Here is a 13,702-nt window from a genome sequence, read left to right as displayed (position 1 = left end):
ACAGATCACCTGTTCCAGGCTGCGGTGATCGCACTCCCATCAGTGCCAGCACTGCCCATTGGAACTGCCACCTATTGTTGCCTCCGCACGGTCCATTTTTTACCTTCACACATCCTATTCCAGGCAGCAGGGATAGGCAGCGGGATCAGCCTGCACAGAGGCAGAGGCCGAAGGGTGGGAGCCAGCAGGTAGGCAGAGCTTCAGCAACATTTGCTCTATAAGAGACACAGATATTTCCACCTACTTTTTCCGAGAGTGGGCGAGTATATCTGATAGTCCAAAAAATGCAGTAATTTATTATAAAGTCCATAGAAGTCATCTTTTTTAATGTATGAGAATAGCTATTTAAAAACATACACTAGAAATAAAACAGTTCATCTTACAACTGCTAGGCGTGTTGACCATAAACACATACACAATACACAGCTGAGTCTTACTTCAGCACGCAGTTTCTGATTCTCCTCTTCCAATCCTTTAAGTTTCTGATGAAGAAGATCATATTGCAATCCCTGCTGCAAAGAGAAGGAAGAATCATTCCTTCGTAACCTATTGGAGAAAAAGTGGGATAATGAGCAGAGAAGAGAAAGAAGATGGAGCCATTAGCACAATTACAAAGCTTTGAACACAAAAAGTTTAAAGTTTAATCATTTCACAGGGCTCGAGGACCACTTGCCCAAAAGGTTAGAGAGCCATTATCAAGTCAGACTAGTTCATATAGGGTTTGTATTAAAGTTGATTATTAAATAAACCAATGTAGCTTGATTCAAACATGAATCTTGGATTTATAGCATTTTGGGATCCATACATCATAACAAGTCAGTGATCATCTTCAAGAACCATGAGGGCTCAGTGGTTAGAATGCAGAACTGCAGGATACTTCTGCTGACTGCAATAGTTTGGCAGTTCAAATCTCACCAGACTCAAGGTTGACTCAGTCTCCATCCTTCCAAGGTGGGTAAAATGAGGACCCATATTGTTAGGCACAATATGCTGACTCTGTAAACCGCTTAGAGGGCTGTAAAGCTATATATAAGTCTAAGCGCTATTGCTATAACAATTTTTATTGCTAAATGATGCAGTTATTAAACATAATGAACTGAATCCAATTTTATAATCACTTTTACTGTGGTCATTAAGCAAATCATGTGGTTATTAACCCATTGACTTTGCTTGTTGGGAACCGACTGTGAATGTCACAAATTGTGAACATGTGACTATGTCACTGCAACTGTCAAAGTAAAAACTGACTGCCAAGCACCCAAATTGCAAGTTGGCCCAACAGTCCTAATTTTGACAGGTCATAATTTTTTATGAGGCTGTTGTAACTTCAAAGCATCATTAAATGGGCATATGAGGGATTACCTATAATCGCATTACAGCTGAGTGAGAAATTGACATTGTTGACAATTTCTGTCTCAGATACCAGCTGCTTAATCCACTGCATCAGCCTGCTTAATCCCCAGACAGGACAAGAGGAAAAGGGGGGTAGAGGTGGGGAAGAGATGCTCGGACAACTCTATTTCACCTTCTTTCCTCCAGCTGAAATTGCTGTGCAAAATGCATATTTACATTCTGACACGGCCATTGTGCAATATATAATTTCAGTTACAGTGTTTTATTGTGATCTATAGAACTCAATCATAAATATTTGTGTGCGTGTGTGTGTGTGTGAGAGAGAGAGAGAGAGGGAGGGAGGGAGGGAGGGAGGGGGAGAGATAGACAGAGAGAGGCAGACTGTGTGTGTGTGTGTGTATAGGGGGGTGGGGGGAATGAGAAGTATTTGATAGTACAACTATCTTCATTTGCAGCCAGCTAGCGGAAAATGATTGTTGAAGTCAAAATACACCTGAAGGGAACACATGGTTGAAAGTGTGCATTGTGAAACACACAAAACATTCCAGTAATACAGGTTTCCATTCAAAGCATTCCAATAATACAACAGACATATCCGAAACCGAGAGTAATTAAGTTGCTACTTTCGCCCTGCTGTTTACATTTAGAAATATTTAATTCTTAGTTGCAGCTTTGCTTTTATATAGCTGTAACCCTTTTACATCTAATACTGTTTTTAATTACTTTACACTTTGACAGTTAGATAATTTTGTTTTGTAGTACATTACATGTTATGATCTATGGTTACAACAATAAACGTAATATTAAGACAAATATTTTTATTCCTTTGTGCTTGGTGTGGCATCTCTCTCCACCCTTGTTGATGGCTATGTACAGAAAAAAAACCACTCACTTCATTTCAAATATCACGTTTAATCCAAATCTGATTATTTTATACAAATTGTGGTATCCTAAATGAACTGGGGAATGACTTTATGTCTCACCCACTTCCTGCCACCATTTCCCACTGACGTTTCTCTGCAAAAGATATATCAGAGAGAGGGAACACCCTACACCATTGCCTAAATACTCACGGGGTAGATGTGATGGAAGTTGGCTCACTCTCTTCAGTGCTGTTGGTAAACATGCGGAGAAGATCATCCCGCATCGATATTTCATGTCTCAGCTGAGCTATCTGGTTTTAAAAAACACAGAAAGTTCAGAAAATATTTTTATTTGTTCAGCCACATGAAAAATATACATAAAAGGTACTTGACCACAATTGGGACCAGAATTTCTGCTGTTAAGTAAAGTGGTTGTTAAGTGAATTGTCCCAGTTTTACAATTCTTTTTACCATGGTTAAGCAAATCTCTGCAATTAATTGAATCTGTATGCCGCTGTTAAATTAATGCAGCTTTGCCTGTGGACTTCGCTTGTTGGGAAGGTTGCAAAGAGTAATCTATGACCACAGGATGCTGCGGCTGTTGTAAATACAAGCTGGTTCCCAAGCACCCAAATTTTAATTGTGTGACCATGGGGATGCTGCTATGGTCTAAGTGTCAGGACTCATTGACTGTGAAGCCAACCATGTTACTTTAACCAACTGCTTTCTCACCTTAAACCATATACAAGCTACTGTAAAGATTATTGGAGATAGGGCAAACTAGAGTGAGAAGTCTGCCCAGATTCTAGGATGCCCAGATTCTAGGATAAACAATGGAATGAGATGTAAACAACAAGCTATAAAACCTTAAACCATCATTCAACTACTATGGATATCTCAGAATCTGAGTCAGCCTCAAATAATTCCCAACTTGACTCTCCAAATGTCTTTTTAAAAAACTAACTCAATATCAACCATTCCCCAATATTTATTTATTTCTTCTCTTTTCAACATGCAAAATAGAAGTCTTCCTTACCTCTTCTTTTGCCAATTCTAGCTGCTCGTCCAAGAACTCATTGCGTCCAGACAAACTCCGATTTTGTTTGAGCAATGTTTGCCCAATGCGGGCTGCTAACTCCAAATCATGTTCCTTCTGTGAGAACAGAGAAGACAGGAGAGCAGTGTTTCACTTGACATGCTTTCATCTCCTCACCCATGCTACCTGGCTTCTACCATCATCACTTTCTCAACAACTTTAGGTCTTTCAGCGCTCACCACTCCTAAAGCAATTTCTTCTCCTCTTTGTGCCTTCCACATCCACCCTAAACCAAGACCTTCCTTGTGGAATTTTTCCTGCCCATGCCATAATTAACAGCCATAGGGATCAGCTGTTAGGAAAGGCCAAAACCACCTTGAGCTTCTTACCACTCTACCAGGCTGCACAATGTTTTGACTTAAGATTCTGAAAGAACAATGGGTGAAAGGTACCTCTTCCAGCAAGGTGGTGACCGCATCTATATCATGATATGTCTTGGTGATCTTCTCAACACGCTCAGAACATATTACTATGGAAAAAACAAAGAGAAAGAGTTGAACATAGTACATATGGGAGGTACAGGCACTTTGTAATGTAGATTGAAAGCCAGCTATCTGTGTTTTCACATCATGGCTTGAGCATTTAGAAATGGATGCCATGGTAAGCATGGGCAGCCAGAGGAGCACCATTTATTGAGAAAGAAACCAGTGAGCTTGCTCCGTAGACCTCTCTTGACTGCCCATGATGCTACTGAAGTTATTTTTGCTTGGTAAAGTAGATTTTAAAACATGTTGGACAGTAGTACTCAGTGTTACAATGTGTAAGCTTTCTTTTTATTTTTAAAGTTTTTTAAAAAATCAGTTGGGGCAGGGAGCCTGGCAGAGATCGAAGGAGATGCCCACAGAACCCAATGTGCAAAATTCAATAATTTTTGAAAATGGTAATAAGTATTCCGTTGATGTGAAGATGTGGTGGAATGTAGTCTGGATTGTCAGGAAGGAAGGGCTGCATTCCAGAGATGGAAGGGAAGCAACATTTAGATAGTTTGATTGAGAGAAAGAGGATCAAGAAAGCTCCTTCCTAGAACTTACATCTTTAAAGAGTATATATAGTTATTTAAGTTTTGGAAAAATTTCTGCCTGTAAGGAAATAAAGGAAATTGCTTAAAAATAACTCTGTGTGTATTATTTGGTTGTTGAAGCCTGACAGAAGCAAATTGCAAATCATATGTATAATAAGAACATTTGAATCCACTGCATTCTATATAGTAAATTAATCAATTGGAATGTCAATAGGCACTTAGCACATTTCATATGTATATCACAATAGGTAAATATTTGTTTAAAAAAACCTAAAGAAAACAAAAAAGAACTTCTTAGAATGCTGTTCTCACTGCAATTCAATATTTTTTTTCTAAACTGTGAATAGGGTTCCACAAGAAACTAAGGAGAGAGAAAAATCCATGCCAATTTTCTATCGCTAGAGCTTTGCCCCTTGATCATTTTAACTAATAGATTCCAAAGTGTGAAAAAAGTATTAAAAATTGTTTTAGCTCTGTGATTGCATGGAACAATTGTACATTGGTCAATTCACACATTAAGTCCTAATGGTTCACTATGCTACATAGGCCCAGCCATTGTAATTTGTAAACCATAAACTATGGCTTAGTGTGTTATATTAGCCAATTATGTTTCATTTGAAACAATACAATGCATGCAATGCTAAACTCAGAATGATCCACACCAAATGTTCTTGAACCAGATTTTGCAGATGAGAAATTCTGAAGGCCTTTTACATAACTTGCAATATTATGTTTGCACCTCTGCAGTGTCATTTACGTAGAATGTTAATTCAGTTCAACCCTTAGTACTTGGCATTCGGGGCTATATTTATATTATAAATACTATAAAATTGATATCCAGTATTACATTTCCAATTAAAATACAGTAATTTAACAGCTTAAGAAAATATTCCAAGGTATTTCTAGTTCCAGATTTAAAAAAATGTTTACTCTGGGAATAACTGATGTATTAAATAAATTCCTGGCAAAAATAGATTTTGCTTTATCCTGCTGAACAAGCATATCTACCTAGGCAAAAGACACCTTGCCTCAAGCTGCAAATAGAATGGCAAACGACATTTGGGGGAAGGCACAGAAAGCTATGCCATGGCATCTCTGTCCCATTTATCATCCAAGGACAATTGTCAGACTCAATTAAATGCTCATAAATTATCCCCCCCTCCCTCAAGCAGAGCGATCAAAGCTCCTTAACTCAGGAACAGATTTGGCTCTTTGTAGGAGAAAACAAGGTAATTTAATCAGGTGTAGGCACAATTCAACTAACATTTCAGCATTATCAAAGGCAATAGATACCACCCCCCGCCCCCCAATGGTGGTTTCTAAAATACTGAAGGAGCTTTTTATTACAAATTTTCAAAATCAGATTTATTTTAATATTCAGTTTACGGTTGAAATCTCAACATAAATTCTCATAAAATAGATCCTTTGAAAGGCCTTACGCATGGATTATAGATCCACGCACACACAGGTACATTCTAGTAGCTTTTATTAGTTTCCTATATTATTTAGAACTTAGAAATATTAGGAAGCTTTTATGTATTTACACTAAGCCATAGTGACAAATTGATGTATGAATCCATCCCAAGAAAGCAATTTTGAAAGCATAATTTGCAAATCCTGACTCCCTGTAAAAAGGCTTATTACTATAGTCCTGAGTCAAAATACTGATAGGCTTTTGCATTCTCCGTATTTCTTACAAATACTGGCAGAACAGAAAACAAACTAAGAATCAGCAGAAGAAGCCATGGGTATTTTGCTCATCGGTCTCTCATTTACTGTTAACAACATAGGTTGCCATCATTTCTCCAAACAGAAATCTTTCCCAATAATAACAGAAGACATTATGGACTGAACATAATCAATAATCTAATAATCTCTATTTTTCAGTTTATTTTTAAAAAAGTAATCAACAACCATGCCACTAGATTGAGCTTGAAAAGTTTGTCTAATTCTCCAACATGCTGAAGCAGAATTTCCTAAAACTCAGATGGTCCTTTCAAATGATCAATTATGACACTCTGAGATTCTGGGGCGGGGTGGTGGGGTAGAAATGACCTGAAACTTCTGTTTTCACATCGAACATCCTACAAATCAGGAATATCAGTCAAGGCTCATGAGATTTACCTTTTTAGCTATAACCTAAATAAGATCTCTCCTCCCCATGGCCAAACCCAGGGCTGGTTAATAGATTAGAGAGGATAGCTTATTACTTGTAGACATAAATCTGCTTCTTAAAGATAAATAAGCCATTAGGGTACAGCACTGGATTACATAAGACATGACCTACCGGAACTTAAATTCCCTCTACAGTATATTCTAAACTGCTAGACACATCCTGTGGAGACTCCTTCCCCATGAGAACTGCACAGAGGGTGGGCCAAGCATCAAACCTTACTCACTGTAGCTCACTCTGATCCATTCCTTCCTGAAGGGAGTTTCCTCCTTTCGTTCTGCAAGGCAACTAAAACTATAGTGTTCCAAAGCTCATTCAGCTCAACTGTAGCCATTCATCCTGGATGGTATTGCACTGATGTTCTTATTATTGTTTCCATTTTGCCTTGCTGTTCGCTACCCAGATGGTTACCCAGTAATTGATAGGAACAGTTTATTAATATGGCAAAATGAAAATGTTCCTTATTTGATGAGCAGTAAATGGATTAGTAGATCAATGATGGCATTCAATCTTATTATGCTGTTCCCGGAGGTGGATGTTATGCAATGCAGAGCCAAGTCACAGTAAAGTGGTTATGATTCCCAATCCTAGAGAACATCCTGTACTATCTGTCCACTTGCTATTCTAACAGGTCAGCTAATCCTTCTTCCCTTTCTGCTTGCATGCTGATTGGCACAATCTGGCTATACAGAGACACCATGATACTCCTCCAGCTTGTGTGTGTATGGACCTCCCCCTCACTCCATAGGGGATCTATATGGCATGCTAGCATCCAACTGAACCATAATTGGAAATAATTAGAGCATGAATGTTTCCTGCAAAGCATGGATAAAGAAAGCAGCTATGCAAGTTTAAGAGGCTTTCTTAGCCTGGCTATTCCATGCATAGCATCTGTCTAACATAGAAGATCTCCTATTGTTCTCTTTGTCTCTGCCCCAGAAGTTCAGATCGAGGGATGCAGTTCAATCTTTTCTAATTCAGAGAAGGCCAACAAGTTCAGTCTGGAAATAAAAATTGGGGGAAGAGGGTGGGGGTTCAGAATTGCTGAATTACTCAAATTAATATTTCTGTCTCGATGACTTGCAAGTTAATAATTACTAGGGAATGTCATTTTTATAGCATTCAATACTTGAGACTAAGGGTAAATAAATATATTGGCAGGAATTACACTAATTCAGTGAAAATGCTACAGCAAAAGAAACAGGTTATAAATATGCTTTTAATTCCTTACTTTCCTGCTCCATCCTCATGGAAGGAGATAGTTTGCATGCTGCAAATATATGATGCTTGTTTTGCATAATTGGAGACTGTGCTGTTTCAATAATAAAGTAAGCAGATAATTTATTATATCCTTCCTTTATCTGGCCAAAGTATATGAGCCAACCTCCCAGAATTCCTCAGCCAATTTGAATATTGCTCAGAACTCTGGGAGTAGAAGTCCACAGGAAACTCCTGCTCTGGGAATGCTGATTTACTATATACCAACCTTCCCCAACCAAGTGTCCCCACTATTGGAGACTTTTAGAATTCAAGCCAGCGTGATAAATCTCACAACATCCTAAGAGAACCAGGTTGGGATAGTTGCTTTAAATCATCCTTGGGATCCCTCTGATATGGCAATAAAAGAGGCATAATCTCACAAGACTCTTCTAAACAAGTAGTTATGTAAAAGACATCAAAACCTTTGACATTCTTAAACATGCCACTTACAGAAGTGATTATCAAGGAGCACTATTTTATTAAATGTTCCATCAAATACCTGGGAGAAATGAAAATTGAAACCTTAAGTCTGTAAAATGAATTCACGTCTCAGGAGAGAATTAAAATTTAGCATTCCTTCTCAAAACTTCACCAAAAAGGCAATACCCCAAAGTTGACAATTCAGGTGGTACTCAACTTACAACAGATCATTTAGTGACTGTTCAAAATTATAACAGCACTGGGGAAAAGTGACTTATGACCGTTTTTCACACTTATGACCATTACAGCACCCCTGTGGTCATGTAGTCAAAATTCAGACACTTGTCAATTAACTCATATTTATGATGATTGCAGTGTCCCAGAGTCATGTGATCACCTTTTGCAACCTTCTGAGGTTGCAAATGAGCACACGGCAAACATCTGAGAGGTTTCTTAATTTCTTGGACTATAAAGTTGGGGAGGGGGGAAAGATATAATTTCACATTTGCAAGATTTTGTTAATGTAACCTTACAATGAAAAGTGAGTTGGTACTTCTGTGTGTGCTTCTTGACTGGATTGAAGGCAGGGCAAACCAAACCAAAGCATTTTAGTTCAAATTCACACTGACCTGCGAGAAAATGACCCTGTATTTGAGCAGTAAAGCTACTGAATTTTTCCCAAATGAGTTTATCACAACAATTCATGAACAGTTCATGGATACTTCAGAAGGATGAACTTTTAAAATTCTTTACTCTTAGATTACATCTACTGCAAATGAGATAAGGGCATCTGTCAGAAAGTACAATTGCCAATCACTTTTTATAGTCAGTCAATCCAAATCGTAGCCTGTTAAACCACATCAGATTTTTCAAACTAAGAGGGAAAAAAAGCTAGAGAAGATGTTACTGATGGGATATTGACTTAAGGTTTGGTGGACATTTCTGATTAGTCTTTGAACGCATTGTTCTCCAGATTTGCTGATCTAAATTCCCATCACCTTCAATCAGTACTGCCATATGCCCTGAAAAATAAATCCCCATGAAAAAATAAAACATTAAATCTGTAGTATTTTTGCATTCTTCATACTACATAAATAGCTAAAACAACTCCCCAAAAACAAAGTAATCAGTTTTAAAGCCATTCCAGTAACCTACAATTAAACCCAGATAATAATTTAACAAAATTAAGATGGTTGTACTGGATTTATGATTGATGATAAAAGAACATTGCAGTAACCTGCTTAACAAGAAAGAACCATGAGCGAAGCAAGCAGACGAGCAGCTATGTTTGGGTCTGGTGCGTAGCTATGTTTTTAACAACTCATTTCTCTCTTTTATTCCACAGTATGCTGAGGATGCTCAGCATTCAAAGATATCACCATGTAATATATTAATGAACCATTTCAATTGGAAGTCATGAGAGCTTTATTTGTATTGCCCGTTATCATAAAGAAGCAGAGAACATGTCTAGGAGCAACTAATACTATGGCAAATGACCAAACGTTTAACATGTGGATTCATTCCTATGAATTAAAAGGTTCAGATTGCACAGCAAAGCAAAACACACACATTGGATTAGAAAAACTGCAGCAGCCAATTTATATAATGCACATTTTTAGATTCACTGCAAGCATCATTGGGGTCACACATAAATCTCACCTTTAAAATGGTTCAGACTGGAAGAAACTGCACTCAAATTTAAAGGGAAATGAAAAATGTGCTTGATTGCACTTAAGTTAAAGAGGGAATTCTTATACAAGACTAGCTTTGGACATTTTAATGATTTCTGTGTTAAGTTAAAGAGGGAATTCTAGGAAGGAGGGAAGGAAGGAGAGAAGGAAAGAAGAAAGGAGGGAAGGAAGGAGGGAAGGAAGGAGGGAACGTAGAGAGAAGGAAGGGGGGAAGGAAGGAGGAAAGGAAGGAGAGAAAGAGAGAAGAAAGGAGGAAGGAGGGAAGGAAGGAGGGAAGGAGAGAAGGAGGGAAGGGGGAAGGAAGGAGGGAAGGAAGGAAAGTAGGAGAGAAGAAACAAGGGAAGGAAAGAGGTAGGGAGGGAAGAAGAGTAGGACCGTTGTAAGATAAGATGGATCTATGGATGGTAGAAAGTAATCTTCAAGTATATTGTCAATTGGAGGAAAATTGTTATAAATACATATTATTAATAACAGTTATGAGAATCATATATTGTGAATGTATATATGAAATTGAATAAAAAAAATAAAAAAAAATAACAGAGGGAATTCTTATACAAGACTAGCCTTTGGACATTTTAATGATTTTCTGTGTTTCCATCTTCTCTCAACTTAGATGAGCACATATGAAAAAAAATGATATTAGATCCCCCTCCCTTGCTAGAGGCAAGTTTTTTTTCCTAAGAGAATCCCTCCATTAATTGCCAAGAAAGTTTAGGATTTTGCATTTCCTCAGCTTGTCCCTAAAATATTTGATCAGAACTTGCCCTATTACTCTCTGTATTATTTGCTATCAGTAACATATGATGATGTCCTTCTTGACAGACATGCCTAATAACCTAATTTTAACAATTTGGGCTTATTTCCAATATCATTGTTTCCCATTTTATTTTGATAGGTTAGAAAACAAACGAACAAAGCCTGAAGACAGGAGGTGCATAGAGTTTGAACGCAACAGTCAGGAGATAGGAATCTGGATTGTTTCTTCCGTGCACCTGTCTAAATAGGACCCATAATATTCTGATAAGGTAGCTTCAGACAGATGGAAGGAAATAGTAACAAATAGCTCTTCTCAAGCTTTTTTTTTTGTTTTTAAACTACAATTCCCACTATCTCTAACCAATCTTAAGCAGGTTGGGTTAAAACAACTGAATTGGGAGTTAGATTTTCCAACAAAATAGATCGAATTTTTTTAATCATATCCATGGCAAACAGAAATAAAATATTACTGCCTTGAAAGTAGGATGGGGAAAGTAGATCTATACACATCGGACAACCATCAAAACTATCAGGGCAAGGCCAGAGACAACAAGCTGGCCATCGCCTATAAAGATGGCAGGGTCACCTTGGTTTTGTTCTGTAACTGGGTTATCAGGAACAAGCAGGTTTTGTTTTGGAAAGGTAGACACAGATCTACCTTTCTTTCTGGACCAACCATGGCATTTCACCAACAGATCTGGATCGGCACCTCCAGATTAGACATATTACAGGCGGGGATGATGGGAGTTATAATCTGATACACCGGGAAAACTTTGCTGAAAGGAAACTCTCTGGAACAGTTTTCAGACTGCAGCAATTTAGGATGTATGGCCTTCAATTCCCAGAATTCCCAGACAGCATGTGTGGAAGCTGCCAACTACCATCGTAACTTGCTTGCTGGAAGTCCTGGGAGCTGAATTCCACACACCTTAAAGTTACTGAGAATCGAAAAACACACCGTCTAGAGTCTAAACCCACCTCCAAGCATTGCACTTCTGTCAAAGGGGAAAAAAACATTTGAGAAAAATAAAAAGGTCTAGACAGGCAGCAGCTTTTCCCTCCAGAGGGAAACGGCGTGAGAAGGCTGAAGGTCCAGGACAACAGAACCCCTAGCTCCGGGGGCCCCCTTCCTCCTCCTTACCCTCCTCCAATTCCGGGGGTAGGAGATCCTCGCTACCGTCCAGATCGCTGTTTCCGTTGTCTTCGTCGCTAGCGGCGGGGCTGATCCAGAATTCCATCCCGGGCGAGCCCAAAAAAGCCTCCGCCTCGCTGGGCAACATTAACTCCGCAGGTACAAGGATCCGGTCCCTTGGATCGTTCACCTTGCGAGAGGTGAAACGGGCGAAGCCAAGCAGACACCTTGTCAGCTGCGTCAGAGAGATGCTTGCCTTGCCCTGCTCAGAAATCCCCCTTTTCCTCCAGCGCGCTAATTTGCATTGCAGGCTTTCCTCGCCCTACCAGCACTCTATACGCGTAAATAGAATCTGAGATCCACCTGTTTAGGAAGAATCCATTTTCCAAGATAAGACGGGGTGGGGTGGGGAGTTGGTGAATATCTTGGCCCCGCAATGATCAATTACAAGAGAAGAAAAGTTGAAGATAGAAAGATCTTACAGGACAATCGAAGGCTAGGATTGGATAATAGAGCTGAGATGGAAATAGCAAAGGTGTTGTGGGTGAGAAAGTAACGCTTAGCCTCCTCCTATTGTTATTAGCACAATGGTCCATCCCAGCTCCGGCGTTCTGCAGTATTTTTGAATGGGAGGGTGGGCTGGTGTGACTTCAGCCATTTCTTAAACCCGCTCCTCTTTCTTGAGGTTAACCCTGACGAATTAGCTTTTTTTTAAAGAAAAAAGACTACCAAGGATCATTCGCAGAGTATCTTGGGGGGAAATTGGGAAGTATGCTGTTAAAAGCCAATGTTAATTAACTTGCCTTTACCGATGAATGAACGTGTGAAAATTTCCCTTGAGGTGCAAATGTGGGTTTGTTTGTTTTTAAACCAAAACCAAGGAAATGCAACAACCTCATATGTTTCTGCAATCCCATAACTTCTAACAATTAAGACTTTCCAGGCAATGTGATAAATGTTAAAGACAGATGCAAATAAATGCATCTTAACAATGGAATGAGTTTGATGAAAAGAGAGCTTTTTATTAACAAAAGGCAATGTTGCCATTTACAGGACATGCCAGGTTTGAGAGGGCTTTAAATAATTGGGAGAAGCTGGTAAGATCTTTGCACCTAGTGGACAAAGCATAATGTAAAGTGGCAGAGACTAAAAACCCTTATTGTAGTGGTCTAATGTCTAAAATCCAATCCATCATGAATTTCAGATCATTTAATCAAACTTACTTATTTTAGGAATTAGCACAAGTAACTTTCCTGAGTCTCTACAATCATATCTTTTACTATAGATGTCCCACTTTAGTTTGGGTTTTATGATTCATTGCAGATTGCTGGTATACTAACTTTAATAATACAGACAAATATCAGAAGTTGTTTCTCATCCTCCGCCATTGGATATCCCATCCAAAGCCCAACTTTGGGTTCCTGTTCCACAACTAGACTGCTTTTGTGTTAGAGACTCTCAGTGAGAGACTCTAAAAGCTATGGTGACTGTTTACAACCTGACATATTGTTTTTGCTTTAGAAATAATAGTTCTGTGTAGCTGTCAACCCTACGAAATAGACCAGACTAAGAAACAAATGCCATGTAGGTCGGGATAACTTTTTTTGTAAACAGCTATACTCAAAGAATTGTGCTTGGAATTATAAATTCATTGTATAAATTCAATATATAATATAACACCGGCAACAAAAATCAGAACATTAAATACAAGCCGGGCGGATACGACCTCGTAGATCCTCACTCTGTTAAGGAGTCCTCATTTCAAAATGTCTAAGCCCCAGAGCTCACTAACAGCATTGCCAAAAAGGCATTAAGAGTGTTTAACCTAATTTGCGAAGCTTCTTCTCCGGTAACATTGTATTTGCAAACCAGGGCATATAAAACCTTTGCCAGACCAATTCTCAAATATAGCTCATCTGCCTGGAATCCACACTGTA

At 38.7% G+C, this 13,702-nt stretch overlaps 1 protein-coding gene across 1 annotated transcript in view; it reads right to left on the bottom strand.

Annotated features, from left to right (window-relative positions):
- Nucleotides 1–12,012, bottom strand: part of HAP1 (huntingtin associated protein 1) — a 33,933-nt gene extending 21,921 nt beyond the window's left edge. The window contains exons 1-5 of the mRNA XM_032237710.1: nucleotides 11,775–12,012; nucleotides 3,705–3,781; nucleotides 3,253–3,369; nucleotides 2,427–2,527; nucleotides 438–546 (exon numbers count right to left, since the gene is read on the bottom strand). Of these exons, the coding sequence (XP_032093601.1) occupies nucleotides 438–546; nucleotides 2,427–2,527; nucleotides 3,253–3,369; nucleotides 3,705–3,781; nucleotides 11,775–11,913 (543 nt within the window). The 5' untranslated portion in view covers nucleotides 11,914–12,012. The remainder of the gene's footprint in view (nucleotides 1–437; nucleotides 547–2,426; nucleotides 2,528–3,252; nucleotides 3,370–3,704; nucleotides 3,782–11,774) is intronic.
- Between the last annotated feature and the right edge of the window lie 1,690 nt (nucleotides 12,013–13,702).

Source organism: Thamnophis elegans, chromosome Z (assembly GCF_009769535.1).
Source record: "Thamnophis elegans isolate rThaEle1 chromosome Z, rThaEle1.pri, whole genome shotgun sequence".
Lineage (NCBI taxonomy): Eukaryota > Metazoa > Chordata > Lepidosauria > Squamata > Colubridae > Thamnophis > Thamnophis elegans.
Note: the sequence above shows the minus strand (reverse complement) of the source record. Positions and strands in the feature narration are given on the sequence as shown.